At 40.2% G+C, this 22,695-nt stretch overlaps 1 protein-coding gene and 1 long non-coding RNA gene across 5 annotated transcripts; one reads left to right on the forward strand and one right to left on the reverse strand.

Moving 5' to 3' along the window:
* Positions 1 to 21: 21 nt before the first annotated feature.
* LOC135625599 (uncharacterized) lies at positions 22 to 7,746 on the reverse strand. 3 transcript variants are annotated; one of them, XR_010492133.1, is made up of 5 exons: positions 7,502 to 7,746; positions 5,321 to 5,392; positions 1,319 to 2,209; positions 652 to 1,121; positions 22 to 584 (listed from the first exon to the last, which is right to left on the reverse strand). It is a non-coding gene; the product is annotated as an uncharacterized LOC135625599 (long non-coding RNA). The 3 variants fall into 3 exon arrangements; XR_010492130.1 differs by having other exon boundaries at positions 22 to 1,121; XR_010492131.1 differs by having other exon boundaries at positions 23 to 1,121; positions 1,398 to 2,209.
* On the forward strand, positions 2,639 to 5,310 carry LOC103978544 (pentatricopeptide repeat-containing protein At2g22410, mitochondrial-like). 2 transcript variants are annotated; one of them, XM_065130604.1, is made up of 2 exons: positions 2,639 to 3,051; positions 3,127 to 5,310. In XM_065130604.1, exons 1-2 carry the CDS (start codon positions 2,757 to 2,759, stop codon positions 4,740 to 4,742), a joined length of 1,911 nt encoding a protein of 636 aa, XP_064986676.1. In that variant the 5' UTR covers positions 2,639 to 2,756; the 3' UTR covers positions 4,743 to 5,310. The 2 variants fall into 2 exon arrangements, with proteins under 2 accessions (XP_064986676.1, XP_009392649.2); XM_009394374.3 differs by having other exon boundaries at positions 2,639 to 5,310.
* Positions 7,747 to 22,695: the final 14,949 nt, after the last annotated feature.

The following is a 22,695-nucleotide window of genomic DNA, read 5'->3' on the forward strand; positions in this document are numbered from 1 at the left end:
AGTAAACATGATATTTTCTTGAATTAAACAAGTAAACATTTCTACATTGTACATCTGCAATCACATTCTCTGATATAATTGTTCTTGTTGATAATTGTCAGAATGAAACTAATTGGTATTGACAATTGCTTTCTATTGTTGTAGCCCCAGTCACCACATAGAAGCTATCCACTTGAGAATATTGGGCCAATTTCCAGCTCCAAGGATGGCATTTATCTTGCTGGTGGAGCTCCTGCTGGGAATGTATATATATGGGAGGTAAGTAACTGACCCAAACTGTTTATTTTGTGTCTAATAAATACCATCAAACCAGATGAGAAAAATGTCACAATGCTCAATTAAATCCATGAGTGCCTTCGACCTTCAAAAAAAAACCTGAATTCTTTCGTTAGTAGTTCCGGGCTTCATTGGCTCAGTATTGTTCATTCCACGAGTGAAGGTTACAAGTGGAAAACTGCTTAAGATATGGCCTGCTCATCAGAATCCTCTGAGCTGTTTAGCCTTTTCTCACGATGGCACTCTGCTTATTTCTGCTTCTGAGGATGGTGTCATCCATGTATGGTCCATGATCAGGTACCAATCATCTGAAACCTCAGCTACCGTGAGTGATAAACTCTTGGGAAAAAGAAGTGATTGCTTTTGCTTACTTACCATGCAAGCTTACTGGATGTTGAAGATCCTCAAATTTGTGGAACTTTATCTTCTGTACACACATGGTGTGAGCATCAATCCTCTGTAACTGGTCTGCTACTAATGTCTGGAGGCTGTAGCTTATCATTGATATCAAGCTCCCTTGATGGCACTTGCAAGGTTGAGACATGACAAGCTTTGACAATTTTGTTGCCAAATATAAAAGTTTAATGTTCTGATGATGCATGCTTGTTAACAACACGAGATAATTTTTAGGTATGGGACGTCATTTCGGGCAGGCTGGTGCAAACTCATGTGTTCTCTGCTCCTGTGACTGCAATTGCTTCTGACCCTCAAGAGCAACTTCTGTTTGCCGGATGTATGGATGGCGGAATTCTTGTTAGTGAACTTAATCTTGGACTGGAAGAAACGCCCTCAACAATTTCAGAGGACAGTTCTGGCTTTCTTGGAGGGCATAAGTAATGTGTCACCTGCAACAATTTACTGGTTACATTCCATAACTTCTATAAGAAAGTAAATGATGAATTAGAAAGCGATTAAGTCACTAGAGCAGTAAAATTCCTAGTTGCTATGCAGATAATAGAAGCTAAGACAGTTCCGGATTACATATCATGATACATACTATTAATCTGATTGCTAATATTTGACTGCATAGGGATTGTATTACCACTTTATCATTCAGTCCAGGAGGTAAATGGTTGATTTCTGCATCAAAGGATGGTACTGCTTGCATTTGGGATGCTAACCTGTGTCAGCTCTTCCGAAGATTCAGCTATAAGAAGGGTAATCTGATATCTGCTCATGCATGCATGGTGAAACTGCCAAGATCTTCACTCTCGAGTGCTTTTTTGGTCCAATTACTTGTCATTTCTGATAACTTCAAGATCAGAATTCATCTGAATTAGATGCGGAATTTGATGAAGCATTTCACCGTGTCTCAGCAGGTTATATAACAAACTTGCTGGTGATCTCACAATCAATGCTCTCTGTGGCGAAGAACAAGAGAAGCCAGCTTCGCCCTCATGTCCCATTACTGGACAAGTCTCCTCAGCCAAACGTTGCAACAGAGAGAACACGGACCATTTTACCTGCTTACTGTCCTCAGGAAGATCACTTTATCAGCCCCGGATTCCAAACTTACCGACTGATGAAGAAGCAAATTCTTGAGCTTGAGGTTGACCCTCTCAAAGTCATGTACCTGTTGCTATTTACTCACGTTCTTACCTCGGTAGGGAAATGTATTTCTTGAACTTGCAGAGGGAGGGAACCCCAGAAGCCTTAGAGATGAAGGTGGTGGCAGCAGTGGAGAACCGCTTGCGGACTTCCACCGTGACGAAACACATGATCACCATCAACAAGCACTTGCAGACGAGATTGTTGGACATGATTCAGCGCCGGTTGTGCGACAACTCTGAGCTTGCTCGTGCCAGCACTAAGAAATCAAAGACCAAGGTGCTTGCAGCAGCATCAGACTCTTAAGTAAAAAACATGGGTTTCCACCTCGTATCTTTTCTAGTTTGCTTAAGCATGTGCAATTCTCTTGCTCTCGTTTCAGAATCTGGAAAAGGCAACACATTCTGTAAATATCTTATGTGCAACAAATTGAATTGCACCAGTAAAATGACACAAGAAAAAGACAAACCAAAGCTCAAAGGTATGTTATGTTGCTCAGATGCAGTTTATGTTCCAACCTAGCAGTAATAAGAATGTTCAAACTTAGCAATCAGGTCTAGCTATCCTGGAAGTGTCATTATATACTTCAGCTAATTCAATCAGAAACAGAAACATATTCCATCAGAAAATGTTGGCACTCAATTCAATCTGGTATTCATCTTTCCTCAAGTCCCTAGGCATAATCGAAGCTACCAAAATGAAGAGAATCCTCGGCCTTCAGCAGTCTGTTCCTTAAGTTTGATCCTTTGCGAGCATATATCATAAGAATATTGTATGGTTTAGTCAAAATACCCTACTCCACGAGAGAGAGAGAGAGAGAGAGAGAGAGCGAGAGAGAGAGAGAGACTCTGCCACGCTACAAACGGTCACCACGTTTATAAATTTGAAGACCCTGCACAGAGTTTGTATTCCCGCCTTCCCTTGTCACGGAGATGCCATATCCTGATCTCTACATCTCAAGCGCTCCTCCTCCATTCCTCGGTCGCCTTCTCCGATTCTTCTCCGCCTTCCCCAGGCCCAAGTGGAACTCCAACCGCAACCTTGTCGTGACTCACCCTATCCTCTCCATCATGGAGTCCTGCGACTCCATGGCCCACCTCAAGCAGATACAGGCCCGCTTGACCACCGCCGGACTCATGTCCCACCGCTTCCCGGCCAGCCGCGTCCTCGCCTTCTGCGCCCTCTCCGATCCCAGCGACATGGCACATGCCGCCCTCGTCTTCCGTGGTATTTCCAGCCCCAACCCTTACATCTGGAACACCATGATCAGGGGCTACAACCGGGCCAACTTCCCCTTCTCAGGTTTCTCCTGCTTCCGCTGCATGGTCCGCGACCGTGTCGAGATGGACGGCCGCAGCTTTGTCTTCGTGCTGAAGAGCTGCGAGCAGCTCTCGGAGGCTTCGCCAGGGGAGGGAATCCATTGCGTAGCTTGCAAAGCCGGCTTCATATCACATTTGCTCGTGGGGAACGGCTTGGTGCGCTTTTATGCGACACAGGGGCCGTTGGCCTCTGCGAGAAGGGTGTTCGATGCTTTGTCTGAAAGGGATGTCGTCTCTTGGACTACAATGATTGATGGCTATTCCGAAAGCAGAAAGCCACATGAAGCATTGAGGCTCTTCTATCAAATGCTGATGACGGGTACCCAACCCAATGAAATCACTTTCATCGCCATACTTTCAGCTATCTCTCAACTGGGTGAACTAAAATTTGGCAGGTTGATGCATAATAATATTGGAAGAAGTGGCATAGATGCCAGCATCAATCTTCTTAATGCTTTGGTCGATATGTATGGGAAGTGTGGTTCTGTGGCTGATGCAAAAGAAGTTTTCGACGACATGCCGATCAAGGATGTTTTTTCATGGACTTCTATGATGAGTGCATATGCAAAATGTGGTAACCTAGATCTTGCAAGGCAATTATTTGAGAATATGCCTGAAAAAAATGTGGTCACTTGGAGCAGTATGATTGCAGCATATTCACAATCAAATCAACCTAAACAAGCAGTACAGTTGTTTTACGAGATGATTGCAGCACATGTGAAGCCTATAGATGCTACTCTGGTGAGTGTGCTTTCAGCATGTGCCATGTTAGGTTGCTTGGATCTTGGTAGATGGATCTATGAACATTATATAGATGGCAAAATGATCAGACTCTCTGTAAAATTGGCAAATGCTTTCATAGACATGTATGCTAAATGTGGAGATATTGCAGAAGCAGCTAAATTGTTTGATGAGATGCCAGAAAAGGATGTGGTGAGTTGGAATACAATGATCTTGGCATATGCTGTACATGGTTATAGCAAAGAGGCCTTATTCCTTTTTGAGCATATGAAGAATACACAATTAATGCCTGATGACATCACATTTGTTGGTGTCTTATCTGCTTGCTGTCATGGCGGCTTAGTCGTCGAAGGTCGAAGGCACTTTGCAGACATGAAATCAATTTTTGGCATTGAACCCAAGGGTGTACACTATGCATGCCTGATAGACCTATTTGGTAAATTTGGGCTCTTGAAGGAAGCTCATGAGTTGGTAAGGGGCATGCCGGTGGAGCCAAATGGAGCAGCATGGGGTGCTCTCCTTAATGCATGCAGGATGCAGGGTAATGTGGAATTAGGAAAGTTTGCAGGTGAAATGCTTTTAGGCTTGGAACCTGGAGACAGTGGTATATATGTGCTTATGGCAAATTTGTATGCCACAAGAAGAGAATGGGATGATGTGAAGAAGGTGAGGAAGATGATGAAAGAGAGAGGAGTTAAGAAAACTCCTGGTTGTAGCTCAATTGAATTAGATGGGAAGTTCCATGATTTTCATGTTGCTGATGCGTCACATTTGCAATCTAAAGAGATCTATGCAACTTTAAACAACATTTACACACAATTAAAGATAGAAGGCTATATTCCTCAGACAAAATGTTGATAGGGTCGTACAAAGGTGGCCCAATGTCTACAAATGACAAGATAAGAACCTCACTGAGATTGACTGGTACCATGCTGATCTTAACATAAACAAGAGATTGAGTTAGCTGTTGTACATTAGTTCTGAAAGGTCACAAGACTTCTTGATGGGGAGTTCCTAGCCAGAGCAGTATTGATCCAGTGCATACCATCATATTGACACATGATATGCAGCTTACTGGTCGGTACACACCAATGAGAAGAGGGGAGGGGAACAAGGAGAGGAGGAGAGGAGGGTTGTTGACAGTCAATATAAGAAAAATAAATAAAATATTTCAAACTGGATAGGATGAAATTGTCTGGTCCGAGTGCCAGTTCCTGATGGGCACAATAAATAACAGCTGGTCCATATCAGGCCAACTGATTTTTTTGAATGTTAATAATAAGGTCCACTGCAGATTGCTAAAATACTAAATGCAGTGGAACTTCTTTGCCTTTGGATATGTTATTCGATACACAGAAACTGGCAGCTTTATTTTGAGTTAGAACATGGTATAAATATCAGTAAATATTTAAATCCAATGGCGAAAGAGCAATTACCAGTTTCCAGTAGTAAAGCAGTCAACATGTGCTCTTCACAAAGAATGCAGTTGCTTGAGTTCAGGTATCATCCTGCAACATGTAATACTATACATATGAGATTTGCACTTTGTGTTTACAAATTAAAATTTTCGTTTTAACAAAGTTAAATCCATTTGTATCCGTTTTCTCTTTATAATTACTAATATTGACAGGTGCAAATTTGGTTGGTCTGAGGATGATGTTCAGAATGTGATACAACCTCTTGTTGATGATTTTTTAAGGTGTGTCATGGAAAGTACTTCATGTAAATTCTAGTTTTTCCTGAACAGTGCTAGAGATATCAAAGAGAAGTTCTTCTTGTGATTATGGTCTCATCAGGGTAAACAAAAAAATAAAGTTAGGCTAAGTTACTAGCTGATATAATATTCTTGCAACAATAACAGGAAGTAAATCTTAACTGTTTGGGGTAGGCTGATAATATATTCTTGGTTTTAACATATTCCAGCTCTGATCCCCACAAATATCTTTAGAAGTTAATGCTTTGATTTCATTAATATGTTTTATGTTTGCCACCAAGGGATAGAAATCCAGATGTGAAACTTGGGTCGTCAGCCAATTAAGTTGTGACCATGCCAAAAATCTTGTTCGTTCTAGTCCAGCTGAGTCAATCCAGCAAGCATACTCGCTGGATAACTGAAACCCCAGTGGTTTATTTCACAATTTAATCAGTAAGCTGTCACTATACATGCTTGGTTGTCAGTGTCCAATTGGTCAACTATTGTCTACTTCCTTTGTAAAGAATCTTAGTAAAGGAACAAGTGCTTCTCAGGGAAATGGAACATATTTTTCAGTTAGGGCATCAGGATAATAATGTCTCCCAAGCTACTGAAGTTGTGGATACTCTGGAATATGGATTCCTTAACACTAGTTGAGGAAGGCAAAAATAGGTCTCAAGTGTAGGTGATAATCATAACAGTTTCAGCCATTGATCCAAACGACCATTTGCATTTGTATATAGGTTGTACATTGTCAATGCTTTGTGTTAAATGAAACATAGGACTAGAAATATGATTACCACCTTTTGATTTCTTAGAGGTGCATGTAATAACCATCAAATTCTTGAAGACTAGAATTTATACCCACGAATGCGGTCTATCCAAGTAGCAACATCATTTTCCATAATGACTTTCACCTGTCCAATTCCAGTGGCTCTTAACCTCTTGCTACATGATTGAGGATTGTACAGTCTTCCACATTCTATTTAATGGAGGAGGCTCGGAGTCTCCAAGGACTTGGCAGCCTCAACTTTGTGTAGAGCTTCTCCGTGTGCAGAACATACATGCAATTTGGGCATGAAGGAGATGACTTGCTCAACATGATAAGAAGATGCAAAGTGCATGGTATAGCAATCATATGGCTAGAGCTATTTTGCTTATTTAGTTCTTCTAGTGTAACCCTTCTCCATTTGAGAAGGTTGAGATGTTGAGTCTCCTAGTCCTTGGGTTTTTCTTGAAGTGATACATCTTTCCTGAATGTTTCATGTTAGGTTCATGATATTAGAAAAAGGAAAAAAGTAGATGATATAACCAGTTGTGAAAATAAATGTAACAGCATGATTTTTTATTGATACAGTGACATAGTAAATGCTGTGTAGCAGAATATGCTTCACTTTAAAATATCTTCATGAAATACATATGCACTCAGTCTTAGCGAAACGCAGATGATTAATCATGTTAGTATATGACTAATTATATCTTTCATATGTGTCAGCTAGTTTTAACAGTGAATAGGCAGTATTCAAAATTGGAAGATTGGAGGGGAGGGATTTACTTGTAGATCTAGGCTCTGCCCACAATCCAGTTTCAGGGGATGTGAAGCTCGATCTTAATGCCGGTTTGGCTCACAGGTTCATCCCTTAGTTGCTTCTTCTTTCTTTTGGTAAACCATACCCCGAAATCCATAAACCATACCATTATCAAATCTATCCATGATATTAAAGTCATCAAAACCATGATGATGATGCTGCGGTCTGACCTTAGATCTTAGCATATCAAGAGTCTCGGGCACCCCATCGATCAATTTATCTACCTTCCGAATAATTACCGAAGACCGAACTTTTAACGAGTGATGATTGAATTTAGAAAGAAAGATTCTGCAAATGATTTCTGTAAAAAGCAAGGAATCGGAAAGGGAGATGACCTTCGGAAGCGAAGATGAAGGTCCCGACAGAATCGATAAGCTCGTCGACTTCCTCCACCCTCTGATCCGCCGATCTGACCCTCCAGCGTCGGAGCCCTCGCTGCGCTCCGAATCGGCAGAAAGAGAAGGAGTGGGAGGACGAAGACGAGAGGAGAGACGATAAGAGGCGTCGCGTGTTCGCTAGATCTGGGAGAACCCGGGGATTGGAAGGAAAGCGTCGGAGGCTCCACTGGTCTTCAGCATCTCTTCCCTCCTCCTCTGCTTTGAAGGAAGGTGGACGATGAGATCGGGTCCGATCGCAACAAACGAGCGTTTAAATTGGCGGCGGCATGTGATGGGCTCAAAAGTATCATCTTCCAATCAAGTCGCGAAGCGGGAAACTATGTCCAACGTGTTCTTTACATTTCGTGCATGGTGGACAGTAAACGGTCCGATGATTTCAAGCCGGATCAATAGTCCATCGGGTCCGATCCAACCCGATTAAATCCGGTTTGACCGGGTTGGCCAAGAAACAAGACGAGCTCATCCTCAATAATTTTATCTAATATGAAATATATTTATAATATAATGTGTATTATAATATATGAAAAGAATGCTCTCAAGTCTGATGAGGGAAAAACTAGTACCATTATTAAATTCCAAATATATGAATAGTTAAAATCAAAAAATATTTCCTAAAACATATGAGTGAATGAAAGCAGGGTTAATTATAGATTACACAATGTAATTAGTTATCTTTAATATTTCGATCCTTATATTTTTAAAATTTACATTGGGATCTCTATACTTATAAAAGTAAAATATTTAATCTTATTTCTCTTTACGTCGTCCATTTTACTGATGAAAATAATACATATGCTCAGTAATAAACCGAAGTAAAATAGAATTAACATGTATTTAATAATAAATTTTATGATATTTTCATCAGTAGAATAATGGTGTGAGGAGAAACGAGATTAAATGTTTCACTTTTATAAGTATAAGTATAAAAATTTTAATACAACTTTTTAAAACATATAAATTAAAATACTAAATATAATTAATTACAAGAATAATATATAATTAGCTCAAAAACTTATGAACATGTGATAATATTAATGTAATAAATGACTATCACTAGATCGGTGGCATTCAGCAGCTGTTACTGTTATAAAATACAGAACGATAAAAGGATAGAGACAATATACTCTGTTTCATTGGGAACAAAAAGCATCACTCATAGGGGATTACAGATAGCAATCAGGCAATGCATGCAAAGTAATCCTAATGCAAAGTCTCATGAAGCATTCGAAAGAACAAAGTTGGATAACAATCAGAAACTATATTAACATCTCAAAAGAAATCTTACTCTTTCGGTATTCTTTCTTGAAAAAAGAATCATATTTATTACACAACAAAAATGTTAGAAATGATCAGAGTAGAGAAACAGGACTGCTTGATTAAAAAGATAGCTAATGGATGAAGACACTAAATTCATTGACGATACAGTGATAATCAATAAAAAGAATTTGGCGATCCTTCAAAGTGAGTAAACAGCTTCTTCTCAGAGAACAGAGTGAGCAAACAGCTTGAAATATCCAAAATATATAACAGATAAGGGACAATGAGTGTTCCTTACAATGCTTGTTGTGTTTGTGATATCAGAGGATATGGATCAGCATCAAGATGGTCGACAAACTTGGTTTACAAGTATAGTATCCATAATCGATAACATTTATATCTGTGTGTATGTAACTCTACATATACATCTTTATCTATTTAAAACACTTCTCTGGGCATAAATGTTGTTTAAACACAAGAATACAACACAGTTAAGGGGATATCAGCTTATTAGCAAGTAGGCCACACAATGTGTGAGTGGTTCTATTCACACACACAATGTTTGCAGATCCTTCTTCTGCCTGAATGCCATCTTCTGTTCTAAATTAATCATAAGTTGATGAGCTACCTCTGCATTCAATATGTAGATTGTCTAACCATGAATCATCCAATAGAAGTGATGAAGATTCAGATTCTGTTGGCCATTCAGAACTCACATCTATTTCATCATATATAACAGTTCTACATTGGGCACCCCTACTTTGGCTAATAACCTGTAAACGAGGATTGCAATGCACAAGAACTTAATCATTGAGCTTTTTGAGCTCCATCTTGGTATGGTTCTTTGCATAAATGCTCTCAAATGTGCTCCAGTTCCATTTGAACCAGTATCAGCTACATGGCTGGCTTAGTATCCGGACAGCAGCACTCTGCAACACAGGAATTGCATAGCCATATGCAGTCCCCCAATTACCTGTGGTTCGTATGAAGAATGTCAGATATGTGAAATAATGTATCTGAAATAAACTTAAACTCAGACAGACTAATCAATGACCAGTAATCTTAAATCAAAATTGCAGTAAATTTGCTCCCAACAGCACCTTGTGCATTTATATACACAGTTGTTCCTTGATGAGTTAAATCCTATCGTTCTCTTCACGAAATAATTTTTATATTTACTAAAGTTATGTAAGCATAAAATCTATAATATATTATATATAATATCGAAAAAAAAATTATGTCAAGATTGAAATCAAATAATATTAGATATGTTTTATGATGTATATATACATGTATATGTATATATATATACATGTATATGTATATATATATATATATACATGTATATGTATATATATATATATACATGTATATGTATATATATATATATATAAATATACATATACATATATATATATATATATGTATCAATTAGTGATACCTAAATTTTTTTTTTCATTAAATTTACCTGTGATGATGATGATATGTTATTATTGAATCAAGATCTGTGTTCTTGATATTATTGTGATTCTGTAGTTATTCTGGAGAAATTTATTGTAAATCTATTATCATTATTGGTGATAGTAGAAGTTTAAAGTGGACTACGGTCCCGTGGTTTTTTCGCATTGAATTTTCCAAGTAAAAATTTGGTATCTCACTTTATGATTAATTCATTGTTCTACTGTTTATACCACTTTGATTAATATTTACATTTGATAACAAGTTGATATTTTGATGAGGAATCTATTTTGATACATAAAGAAGGAAAATATTTATTCTGCTATAATAGTTTTTCCCAATAAATGATATTAGAGCCACGTTGTTTGGTGCTAGTTTTTTTCTTGTGTAATTGAAATGGAGGAGTCATATGGTATGATTAAATTGAACTCATCAAATTATTCCACTCAGAGGCATATGATGAAAGATTTGCTCTATTGCAAAGATTTGTATAAACACAATCAAAGTTAAAGAAAAACATTTTACTATGGAAGATGAGAAATGCAAGGTTCAACATAAAAAAGTTATTGCCTATACGAAAAGATGGATGAATATGCATTAGTATATTTCTAATGAAACTAGAGTTGAGAAACTAGAGTATATTTCACAAAAGTTAAAAAATCTCTTTGTAAAAAATATTATGAAAAATAGAATTTCTCTCCTTAAAAGGCTTGTCAATTTAAAGTATACAGATGATGGTAACATTGTTGAGCACATAAGTCTGTTTCAGAGTCTTGCAAACATACTGATTGCTATGAAAATGAATATAGATGATGAAATACAATAATTGTTACTTCTTAGTTTTTTATCGGAAAGTTGAGAAACATATGTGGTGACAATTTGTAGCTCCACGGGAGAGGTGACTCTTGCTAGTCATAGGTGCCTAGCAAGCCAATCACGTGAGTGATAGCACGTGTGACTTAATATATAATCTTTTTGCTTATTATATTTTGGCATATATCACTTTATAACTATTGCATAAATGCATACATATATTGTGATATCATTGGATTTGTGCAATGAGAATCGGATCGTGATGAGATCACGATAGTGAAATCGATTCACCTTTAAACACATATCCTAAATAATCCCGGTCATAGGTTAATCGAGAGGGATATCGTGATAACCGGACAGACTGGAGTGTTGTATACTCGTCCATATGATTGATGCAGCTGGTCTCATAGCTGCTTGTGTAGGGACACTAGGGATACAGTACAGGTGCTCATTGGAGAATGAGTTCACTGATTGATCTGCTTACGGAATGCTGGATGGTTGATGATGCCTTATTGTCAGACAGCGATTCCGTAGTCCTAGTGGTGTATATGGTCCTTAGACTTGAGACACCAAGGATGTCCTGTATGAGTGCTCCACTCTTTGATACCAGACTTATAGGTTTGGCTGTCCCAGATCTAGTACAACTGGTCATTGGGAGTGGTAGTTGACCTTACGAGGGCTATTGAGTGTCGATAGAGGATCATCCACTCTCGGCGTCATGAGAGGAATATCCTATGTGTTCTTGCTCAGACAAATCCCTGGCCAGGGTCATTCGGGTTGAGAGAGAAAGAGTTCTCCGGGAGAATCCGATTAGAGCGAGACTCGAGAAGAAACTGTATGGGTCTGACAACACCATGCTCGATATACAGTCTCTGGGATATTAGATGGATGAGGGACTATAGGTACACGGTAACTGAGGACAGACATGTCCAATGGATTGGATTCTCCTGTATCGTTTGGGGACTACGGCGTAGTGGCCTAGTACGTCCGTAGTCAATGAGTCGAGTGAATTATTACAGAGATCATAATTCACTGAGTTAGAATGAGTTCTGACAGGTATGACTCACGGCCAGCTCGATATTGGGCCTAGAGGGTCACACACATATGGTAGGCATTGCGATGAATAGAGATTCAGATATGAGATATCCGACGGAGCCCTTGTCTTATTGGATGCAGATCCAATACCCACTAGGGGAGGACCCATTAGGGTTTGATAGGGGACCTCTATAAATAGGAGGGATTCAAAGCCCCATAAGCTAGAGAGCTTTTGTTTGCCTTTTCCTATTCTCCTCTCCATCTCCACCTCTGAGTAGGCCTGGATTTTTGAGGAGCGTCGTCGCAACCCTACTGTGTGGATCACCGCTAGAGAGGAGGACGCTTGACCTCCTTCACCCTCTCCTAAGGATCTGCAAGGAAACAGGGATATACGATCTCCCTAGGTAACACAATCTACTCTATATGCAGTTTCATGTTTCGCGGATTTTTGCGTACCAATCTTCGCACGACGACGAACATCTCTTTGAGAATCGGGGATTTTATTTTCTTGTTCTTCCGCTGCGCATGTGATGTCGCCCCCAAGGATTTCCCAACACTGTCCAAATGATGTACCTAATCCTTAGACTTGAGACATCAAGGATGTCCTGTATGAGTACTCCACTCTTTGATATAAGATTTATAGGCCTGGAAGTTTCAGATCTAGCAACACTGGTCATCAAGAGTGACAACCAATCTTACGAGGACTATTAAGTGTAATAAAGGATCATCCACTATCAGTGTCATGAGAGAAATATCCCATGTATTCTTACTTAGATAAATCCCTAGCTAAGGTAATTCGGATTGAGAGAGAAAGAGTTCTCCAAGAGAATCCGCTTAGAGCAAAACTCGAGTAGAAACCGTATGGGTCTAATAGTACCATGTCCGATATACAATATCTAGAATATTAGATGGATGAGGGACTATAGGTATATGGTAACTTAGGACAGATATGTCCAAAGGATTGGATTCCCTAGTATCGTTTAAAGACTGCAGCGTAATGACCTAGTACATCCGCAGTTGATGAGTCGAGTGAATTATTATGAAAATAATAATTCATTGAGCTAGAAGAAGTTATGATATGTATGACTCATGGCTAGATCGATATTGAGCCTAGAGGGTCATATAATAGGGTAGGCAATGCGATGAGTAGAGGTTCGAATATGAGATATCCGTCGGAGCCCCAATCTTATTGGATATTCAATAAGCTCATGAATTATTGGATCATATGGATGAGGTCCAATATTCACCAATGAGAGATTATTGGATAGAGATCTATTAATATAAGAAGCTTAGGTAGTTGAATAGAGATTCAATACCCAATAGGGCAAGATTCAGTATGGTTAAGTTGATAGAGAGTCCCTATAAATAGGAGGGAATTAAACACCCATAGGCTAGAGGTTTTCTTGGTGGCCACCTTCTATTCTCCTCTCCTCTTCTCCTTTACAGATAGTAGGTGTAGAGATTTGGGCAGCGATTTGAAGAGCATCATTATAGCCTCGCTATGTAGATCACCGCTAAAGAGAATGACGCTTAACCTTCTTTATTCTCTCTTATAAATATGTAGGAATTTAGAGATATACGATCTCCCTAGGCAACACAACTAACTCGCATGTGGTTTTTAGTTTTGCGGATTTAGCACATTCATCTTCGCACGACGACGAACACATCATTGGAAAATTTAAAGATTTATGTTTTCTATTCTTCCGCTGCACATATGATGTCGCCCCTAGATTTCCCTACAAACCTCTCATCTTTGAGAATATAAACAAATGCTTTGCACCCAAAGACTCTCAAGTGATCGTAAGATATATCTTTTTCCCTCTATACTCTATTTGGAACATCACTTTTCAGAACAACTTATGAAGAAAGATTTATCATATCAATTGTAGTTCTCAATTCTCATAGCCTCCCCTCAAAATGACTTAGGTAATTTGGCATGGGAAAGCATACACCTAATCCTTTCTTCAATTGTTTTGTTTATCCTTTTTGTCACACTGTTTTGTAGACGAGTTTTAGGAACTGTTTTCTCAAGCCTAATACCATGAAACCTACAATAATTCTCAAAATGACCCATGTACCCGCCACCATTATTTGCTCGAACACATTTTAGTTTTCTGTCAGTTTCTCTTTCAACACTGACGTGAAACTTTTTGAAAATATTGAGTACCTGATCTTTAGATTTAAAAGTAAAAGTCTAAACTTTTCTAGAATAGTCATCAATGAAAGTAATAAAATAAAAATCACCTCCAAGAGTTCTAATTTGTATAGTACAAACATTAGTGTGAATCAAATTAATTATATTTGATCTTTAAATGTCGGATAAGTATGAAAGACAACTCTATATATTTTTTTAGCTAATTAATGATTATAAAATTTAAGAGATGTACCTTGCAACTCCGATAAAAATTTCTTTCTAGCAAGAGTTTGAAGTCTTATCTCGCTGATATGACTAAGCCTCTTATGCCAAAGTTATAAGTTTTCACTCTTTTTAATCGCATTAATCTCTCCTTTGTGTAGTTTAGCTTCCATGACATAGAAAGAGTTTAGCTTTTTCCCTCTCGTCATAATTAGAAACCTTTAGTGAGCTTCAATTTGCTTTCACTAAAATGGTGTGTAAATCTTACATCATTAAGTCTGCTTGTAGATACCAAGTTAAGATGAATATATGAAATATGTCTAACATCTTTGAGTATCAATTTGTTCCCAGTACTGGTCTCAAAGTAAATATCTCTAATACCCATAATCTTAGATGTACAATTGTTTCTATTCTAACATTGTCAAAATCACCCGTAGTGTAAGATATGAAAAAATCACTATAAGAAGTAATATGAAATAAAGCACAAAAGTTAATTACCTAGTTACCTTCCTGTAAGATTGACACATTTGTCATCACAAACAATAACGATATCACATTCAACAATAATTGTATTGGTCTCTTTCTTATTTTTCTTCTTTTTATTTTGTTCTCGCTTCCGAAACCAACATCTTTCTTTATGTGACCTGGCCTGTTACAGTGGAAACACTTAATATCTCTTCTAGACTTAGATCTTCCTCTATAACCATGTAGATTTCTATTATTACTTTTTTCCCGTCTTTCTTGTTATTCAATAACAAGTGCACTAGAAAAATATTCTCCATGTTCTTTCTTTTTTAGCATCTTCATTTAGCAAACTGATTTTAACCATATTTATAGTTAGAGTTGTTGGGAAATCCTTGGGGGCGACAACACATGCGCAGCGGAAGAACAATAAAACAAAATTCCCGATTCCCAAAGAGATGTTCGTCGTCGTGCGAAGATTGATACGCAAAAATCTGTGAAACATGAAACTGCGTATAGAGTAGATTATGTTACCTAGGGAGATCGTATATCCCTGTTTCCTTGCAGATCCTTAGGAGAGGGTGAATGAGGTCAAGCGTCCTCCTCTATAGCGGTGATCCACACAGCAGGGTTGCGACGACGCTCCTCAAAACTCCAGGCCTACTCAGAGGTGGAGATGGAGAGGAGAATAGGAAAAGACAAACAAAAGCTCTCTAGCCTATGAGGCTTTGAATCCCTCCTATTTATAGAGGTCCCCTATCAAACCCTAATGGGTCCTCCCCTGGTGGGTATTGGATCTGCATCCAATAAGACAAGGGCTCCGTCGGATATCTCATATCTGAACCTCTATTCATCGCAATGCCTACCATATGTGTGTGACCCTCTAGGCCCAATATCGAGCTGGCTGTGAGTCATACCTGTCAGAACTCCTTCTAACTCAGTGAATTATTATCTCTGTAATAATTCACTCGACTCATCGACTACGGACGTACTAGGCCACTATGTCGTAGTCCCCAGACGATACAAGGGAATCCAATCCATTGGACATGTCTGTCCTCAGTTACCGTGTACCTATAGTCCCTCATCCATATAATATCCCAGAGACCGTATATCGAGCATGGCGTTGTCAGACCCATATGGTTTCTTCTCAAGTCTCGCTCTAATCGGATTCTCCCGGAGAACTCTTTCTCTCTCAACCCGAACGACCCTAGCCAGGGATTTGTCTGAGCAAGAACACATGGGATATTCCTCTCATGACGCTGAGAGTGGATGATTCTCTATCGACACTCAATAGCCCTCGTAAGGTCGACTACCACTCCCAATGATCAGTTGTACTAGATCTGGGACAGCCAAACCTATAAGTCTGGTATCAAAGAGTGGAGCACTCATACAGGACATCCTTGGTGTCTCAAGTCTAAGGACCAAATACACCACTAGGACTACGAAATCGTTGTCTGACAATAAGGCATCATGAGACCAGCTGCATCCATCATATGGACGTGTATATAGCACACCAGTCTATCCGGTTATCACGATATCCCTCTCGAGTAACCTATGACTGGGATTATTTAGGATATGTGTTTAAAGGTGAATCGATCTCACTATCGTGATCTCATCACGATCCGATTCCCATTGCACAAATCCAAGGACATCACAATATATGTATGCATTTATGCAATAGTTATAAAGTGATATATGCCAAAATATAATAAGAAAAAAGATTCGATATTAAGTCACACGTGCCATCACTCACGTGATTGGCTTGCTGGGCACCTATGACTAGCAATCTCCCACTTGACCTAAAGCCAATCACCTATGTGTCTGATCCCTGTGACGCTCAAAACAAATCTGAGACAACGGCTTTGTTAGTGGATCTGCAATGTTATCTTCGGATGGAACTCTTTCCACTACTACATCTCCTCGGGTCACGATCTCTCTGATAAGGTGGAACCTCCTCAGAACATGCTTAGATTTCTGATGAGACCTAGGTTCCTTTGCTTGAGCAATCGCCCCGTTGTTATCGCAATATAGGGAGAACAGCTCTTCGCTACCCGGCACGACTCCCAGATCTGTGATGAACTTCTTCACCCAAACTCCCTCCTTTACTGCATCTGATGCAGCAATGTACTCCACCTTTGTGGTCGAGTCAACAGTGGTATCTTGCTTGGAACTCTTCCAGCACACTGCTCCTCCATTCAAGGTGTACACATACCCTGAATTCGACTTGCTATCATCGACATCAGACTGAAAACTTGAGTCAGTATAGCCTTCAACCTTAAGGTTATTACCTCCATATACTAATAAAAGATCCTTAGTCCTTCTCAAGTACTTAAGGATACACTTTATTGCTTTCCAGTGCTCCAAGCCTGGATCCGCCTGATACCTGCTCGTGACACTCAGAGCATACGCTATATCAGGCCTAGTATATAGCATGACATACATGATAGACCCTATTGCTGAGGCATAAGGTATCATATCCATGTTCGCCCTTTCTTCTGGAGTCTTTGGGGACATACTCGTAGAAAGCGATATCCCATGTCTCATCGGTATGAGACCTCTCTTGGAATTTTCCATGCCAAACCTTTTGACAATGGTTTCTATGTACCTAGACTAGGACAAGCAAAGCATCCTCTTGGATCTATCTCTATAGATTCTAATCCCCAAAATATAGGATGCTTCCCCTAAGTCCTTCATGGAGAAGTGTCTAGATAACCAAGCCTTTACTATGGATAGCATTCCTACGTCATTCCCAATGATCAGGATGTCATCCACATATAACACCAAAAAGGTGATAGCGCTCCCACTTACCTTTCTGTATACACAAGGCTCATCTTCGTTTTTAACGAAGTCATAAGATCTGATTGCCTCATCAAATCTTATGTTCCAACTTCGGGAAGCTTGCTTTAATCCATAAATGGATCTAAGCAACCTACACACCTTATCTGGGCAGTTCTTGGACACGTATCCCTCAGGTTGCATCATATACACCTCCTCCTCGAGGTTCCCATTGAGGAATACGGTTTTCACATCCATCTGCCAGATCTCATAATCATAGTGTGCTGCAATAGCCAATAGAATTCTGATGGATTTTAACATTGCTACGGGTGAGAAGGTTTCGTCATAGTCAACACCTTGCCTTTGACGATACCCCTTAGCCACTAGCCTTGCTTTATAGGTCTCTACCTTTCTATCTACTCCGATCTTTTTCTTAAAGATCCACTTGCAACCGATGGGTACAATACCTTCGGGCGCATCAACTAGGTTCTAAAACTTATTGGAGTACATAGAATCCATCTCAGAATTCATGGCTTCTTGCCACTTCCCGGAATCTATACTCATAATAGCCTCCTCGTAGGTCTGAGGATCAATATCCTCTACATCCTCTCCTTTAATATGTCTCACATATCTCTCAGGAGGATGGGATACTCTATCAGATCTGCGTAAAGTTGAAACTTGTGTATTAGGTACCTGAATAGACTCGGGCTGTAGAGTGGTGCTTGAGCTTGGTTCTCCAACCTCGCTCAATTCTATCATTCTCCCACTATCTCCGTCAAGAATGTGTTCCTTCTCAAGGAACACTGCTCTCTTAGCTACAAAGACCTTTTGGTCCTCGAGATGATAGAAATAATACCCACAAGTTTCCTTGGGGTATCCCACAAATTTGCATCGCTCTGTCCTTGATTCTAACTTATCGGGGTTGTGTCTTTTAACATGTGTAGGGCAGCCCCAAATCTTAACAACCTTAAGATCGGGCTTCTTCCCTTTCCATATCTCATATGGTGTAGACACTACCGACTTAGTTGGAACTCTGTTCAAAAGGTAAGCTGCGGCTTCTAGGGCATATCCCCAGAATGAGATGGGTAGATCAGCGAAACTCATCATGGACCGTACAATATCTAATAATGTACGATTTCTCCTTTCAAAAACACCATTGAGCTAAGGTGTATAAGGAGGTGTCTATTGGGATAATATCCCATGGTCCTTGAGGAACTGAGTGAACTCTGTACTTAAGTACGCACCTCCTCGATCTGATCGAAGAGTTTTGATACTCTTTCCAGTCTGGTTCTCCACCTCATTCTTATACTCTCTGAATTTCTCAAAGGCCTCGGACTTGTACTTCATTAAGTACAAATATCCATACCTTGAGAAATCATCAGTAAATGTAATGAAGTAGGAGTAACCTCCAATGGCATGAGTTGACATGGGTCCACATACATCACTATGTATGAGTTCCAACAACTCAGTGGCTCTCTCTCCAGTTCCACTAAATGGAGAGTTGGTCAGTTTTCCATGAATGCAAGGCTCACAAGTTGCATATAACACATAGTCGAATGGATCTAGATATCCATCATTTAGCAACTTTTGAATCATTCTTTCATGGATGTGACCTAGCCTACAATGCCACAGGTATGCACTGTTCAACTCAACTCGTTTCCTTTTGGACACATTTACATTCATGATATGTGGAGTGGTGTCTAATATAAATAAACCATTATGCAATGTTCCTTTCATGATGATCTTATCATCTAATAATATCGAACAACCATTGTTCTCAAAAACAAATTTATATCCACTAACTATTAAACATGAAATGGAGATAATGTTTTTGATAATAGAACGAACAAAATAACATGCATCTAATACAATAAAAGCTCCACTAGGCAGATGTAGGGCGACCTCGCCAACAGCTACTACAACAACTTTTGCTATATAACCCATCTTGAGGTCCATCTCGCCTCTCTCTAGTCTCCTAGGCCTTGCTAGAACCTACAACGAATTGTATATATGATAAGCACTATCGGTATCCAATACCCATATGTTATCATAAGAGTCTGACAAATGGAGACTGATCATGAATGTACCTGAAGCTTCATCAAGCTTTTGTTTCGCCCTTTCTGCAAGGTACTCTTTGCAGTTTCTCTTCCGGTGCCCATCTTTACCACAATGGAAGCACTGGCCTTTTTCCTTTGCTGGGTCTTTCTTAGCAACCTTTGCTTTACCTGGTTTGACCTTGCCCTTTCCCTTCTTAAGGGACCTTTCTGCTTTCCGTTTCCTTTCGGTCTCACTAGTGTAGAGAACTGGCTTCTCTTTCTTGATAGTACTCTTTGCCTCCCTCAACATATTGAGAAGCTCTGGGAGAGTCACTTCAAGCTTGTTTATATTAAAATTCATTATGAACTGTGAAAAAAAATCTGGTAGGGACTGAAGCATAATGTCCACACACAAGTTATCCTCTAGGACCATTCCTAGACCTGTGAGTTTCTCTATCCACTCAATCATCTTTAGGACATGGTTCTGAACCGGTGTCCCCTCAGTCATCCTAGCGCGGAAGAGGCTCTTAGATATCTCATATCGCTGAGTCCTTCCCTGTTCTTCAAACAATTTGCGGACATGTAGGAGAATTGATCTGGCATCCATCTTTTCATGTTGTCTCTGTAACTCAGGAGTCATAGAGCCCAACATATAGCACTGAGCAAGAGTGGAGTCATCAATGTACTTCACGTAGCGAGCGATCTCATCCTCGTTTGCCCCTTCTTCGGGCGCAGGCATCACTGTATCAAGGACGTACACGATTTTCTCCGCTGTGAGAACAATTCTCAAGTTACGGAGCCAATCCGTATAATTTGGACCAGTGAGGCGGTTGACATCAAGTATGCCACGTAAGGGATTTGAAAGCGACATTTTCTGAAAATAAAGATGCAGAAGAAATGAATAACATACATATTTTGCAAGAAATAAACTATCAAGATATGGACTTCTATCTTAATATGCTCCCACTATTTTACTAACGAGTCACGCGACACCCTCAGCACGTGAAACGGAAGTCTCCGGCAGACTTCTAGTGGGGATCAGGATCCAATCAGCGTCTTAGTGTAACCTCGAGAGACTCGACCAATCACACTAAGCCTAAAAGGTAGGTAACTCTTGTCGATCACAACTCCTTGTGATTCCCGTCCTGTTCGGCCTCCGAATCACCATGGCCTCGAGGGACTCGACCAACCATGATGCTCGGTTAAGTCAACACCTTCGTTACAAGATGAGTCTGATTTGATGATATACCCTCGAGAGACTCGACCAAGTATACCATGCCCTCAGGTCACCGGTGACATCTCTATGTCGTAAACAAGATAGCGAATCGCGATATATGTGAGTCTTGAGGGACTCGACAAACTCAACCTACACCGGGAATCGGTTCCTACTTATAACGATGGAAGGCCACGTGGGTCAATCTAATTGCCTCACGTTTACCGACTTAATATTATCGAGAGATGTTTCTATGATTTGGTCTCCTAATATGACATGTCACACATATACATATTTAATATATATCTACATCGCATGCAAATATATATACATATCTAGTATGTGTATAAGCAATTACATTAGATGATCATGGACCACAACTTAATATGATTAGGCCCGAGCCAGTAGGCCTAATCACTCACATCAAGATCTATGTGTACAACGGTGCATCTCCATGCCCTGTGATCGTCCATCTCGTCATTGTCGGTTTCGTCAACATCTTGATGCATCTTCATGCATCACGATCGTCCGTCTCGTGGGTCCCGCTATCGCATCCACGCTCCCGCTAGGCCTCTTCATGTAATTACAACTTAATCATAGGCACGCAGGCCCGACAATAAACGAGAAATATAATAGAGGCTCGCAGACTACAATAATAATAATCACAGGTACACACATCACACGGTCCATGATCATCCGTCCACACATCATACATCACATGTATAAATAATCATCATCATGTAGAACTACTAGATAATAATAATAATAATAATAATAATAATAATAATAATAATAATAATAATAATCAACTAAACCTTTTTATTAATTAATATTTTCTGAAATCAAGGACATTATAGGGAATTTCTGAATTCATAGGGGTATTTTCGTAATTTAGACAAAAGACAGAAATTGGAATTTCTTAAATTCCAAAGGGCAAAACTATCTTTTGCCCAGAAAACCCTAATGCCCTTTCCCCTTTTTGCTGCTGCCGTCGTCGCCACCCTGCCGGCGGCGGCCTGTGCGGCGGGGCGAGGGCACTACCCTCGCCTGCAGGCGGAATGCCCGCTGGCAGCGCTGCCGCTGCGGGTGGGCGGCGCCGCCTCCGCAGGCGGTGCTGTCCCGCCGGGCGACCGCCCCTGTGGGGGGGTTTCGCCCGCGGGAGCAACGACGGCGGGCACCTCTGCCCGTGGGCTGCCAGCCCCGCCGGCAGCAAGCCTGCTGCAAGTAGGCCGCCGACCGGCTGCAGCAGACGCAGCCCCTGTGCTGCCCGCCTTCGGCTGCGTTGCACGCACGCAGATCAAGGGCAGCAACTGTTGTTGCCCTTCCTTGTTTTTGCGTCAACAATTTTGACGTCAAAATTCTTCCTAAACACAACACACGCAGTTCAAAACCAATCATTCGCACGAACAACCTGACTCTGATACCACTGTTGGGAAATCCTTGGGGGCGACATCACATGCGCAGCGGAAGAACAAGAAAACAAAATCCTCGATTCCCAAAGAGATGTTCGTCGTCGTGCGAAGATTGGTACGCAAAAATCCGCGAAACATGAAACTGCGTATATATTATATTGTGTTACCTAGGGAGATCGTATATCCCTGTTTCCTTGCAGATCCTTAGAAGTGGGTGAAGGAGGTCAAGCGTCCTCCTCTCTAGTGGTGATCCACACAGCAGGGTTGCGACGACACTCCTCAAAAATCCAGACCTACTCAGAGGTGGAGATGGA

This window comes from Musa acuminata, chromosome BXJ1-3 (genome assembly GCF_036884655.1).
Source record: "Musa acuminata AAA Group cultivar baxijiao chromosome BXJ1-3, Cavendish_Baxijiao_AAA, whole genome shotgun sequence".
Lineage (NCBI taxonomy): Eukaryota > Viridiplantae > Streptophyta > Magnoliopsida > Zingiberales > Musaceae > Musa > Musa acuminata.

Coding starts and splice junctions, on each gene's coding strand:
- LOC103978544 (XM_009394374.3), top strand. CDS start 2,757: ATGCCATATCCTGATCTCTACATCTCAAGCGCTCCTCCTCCATTCCTC.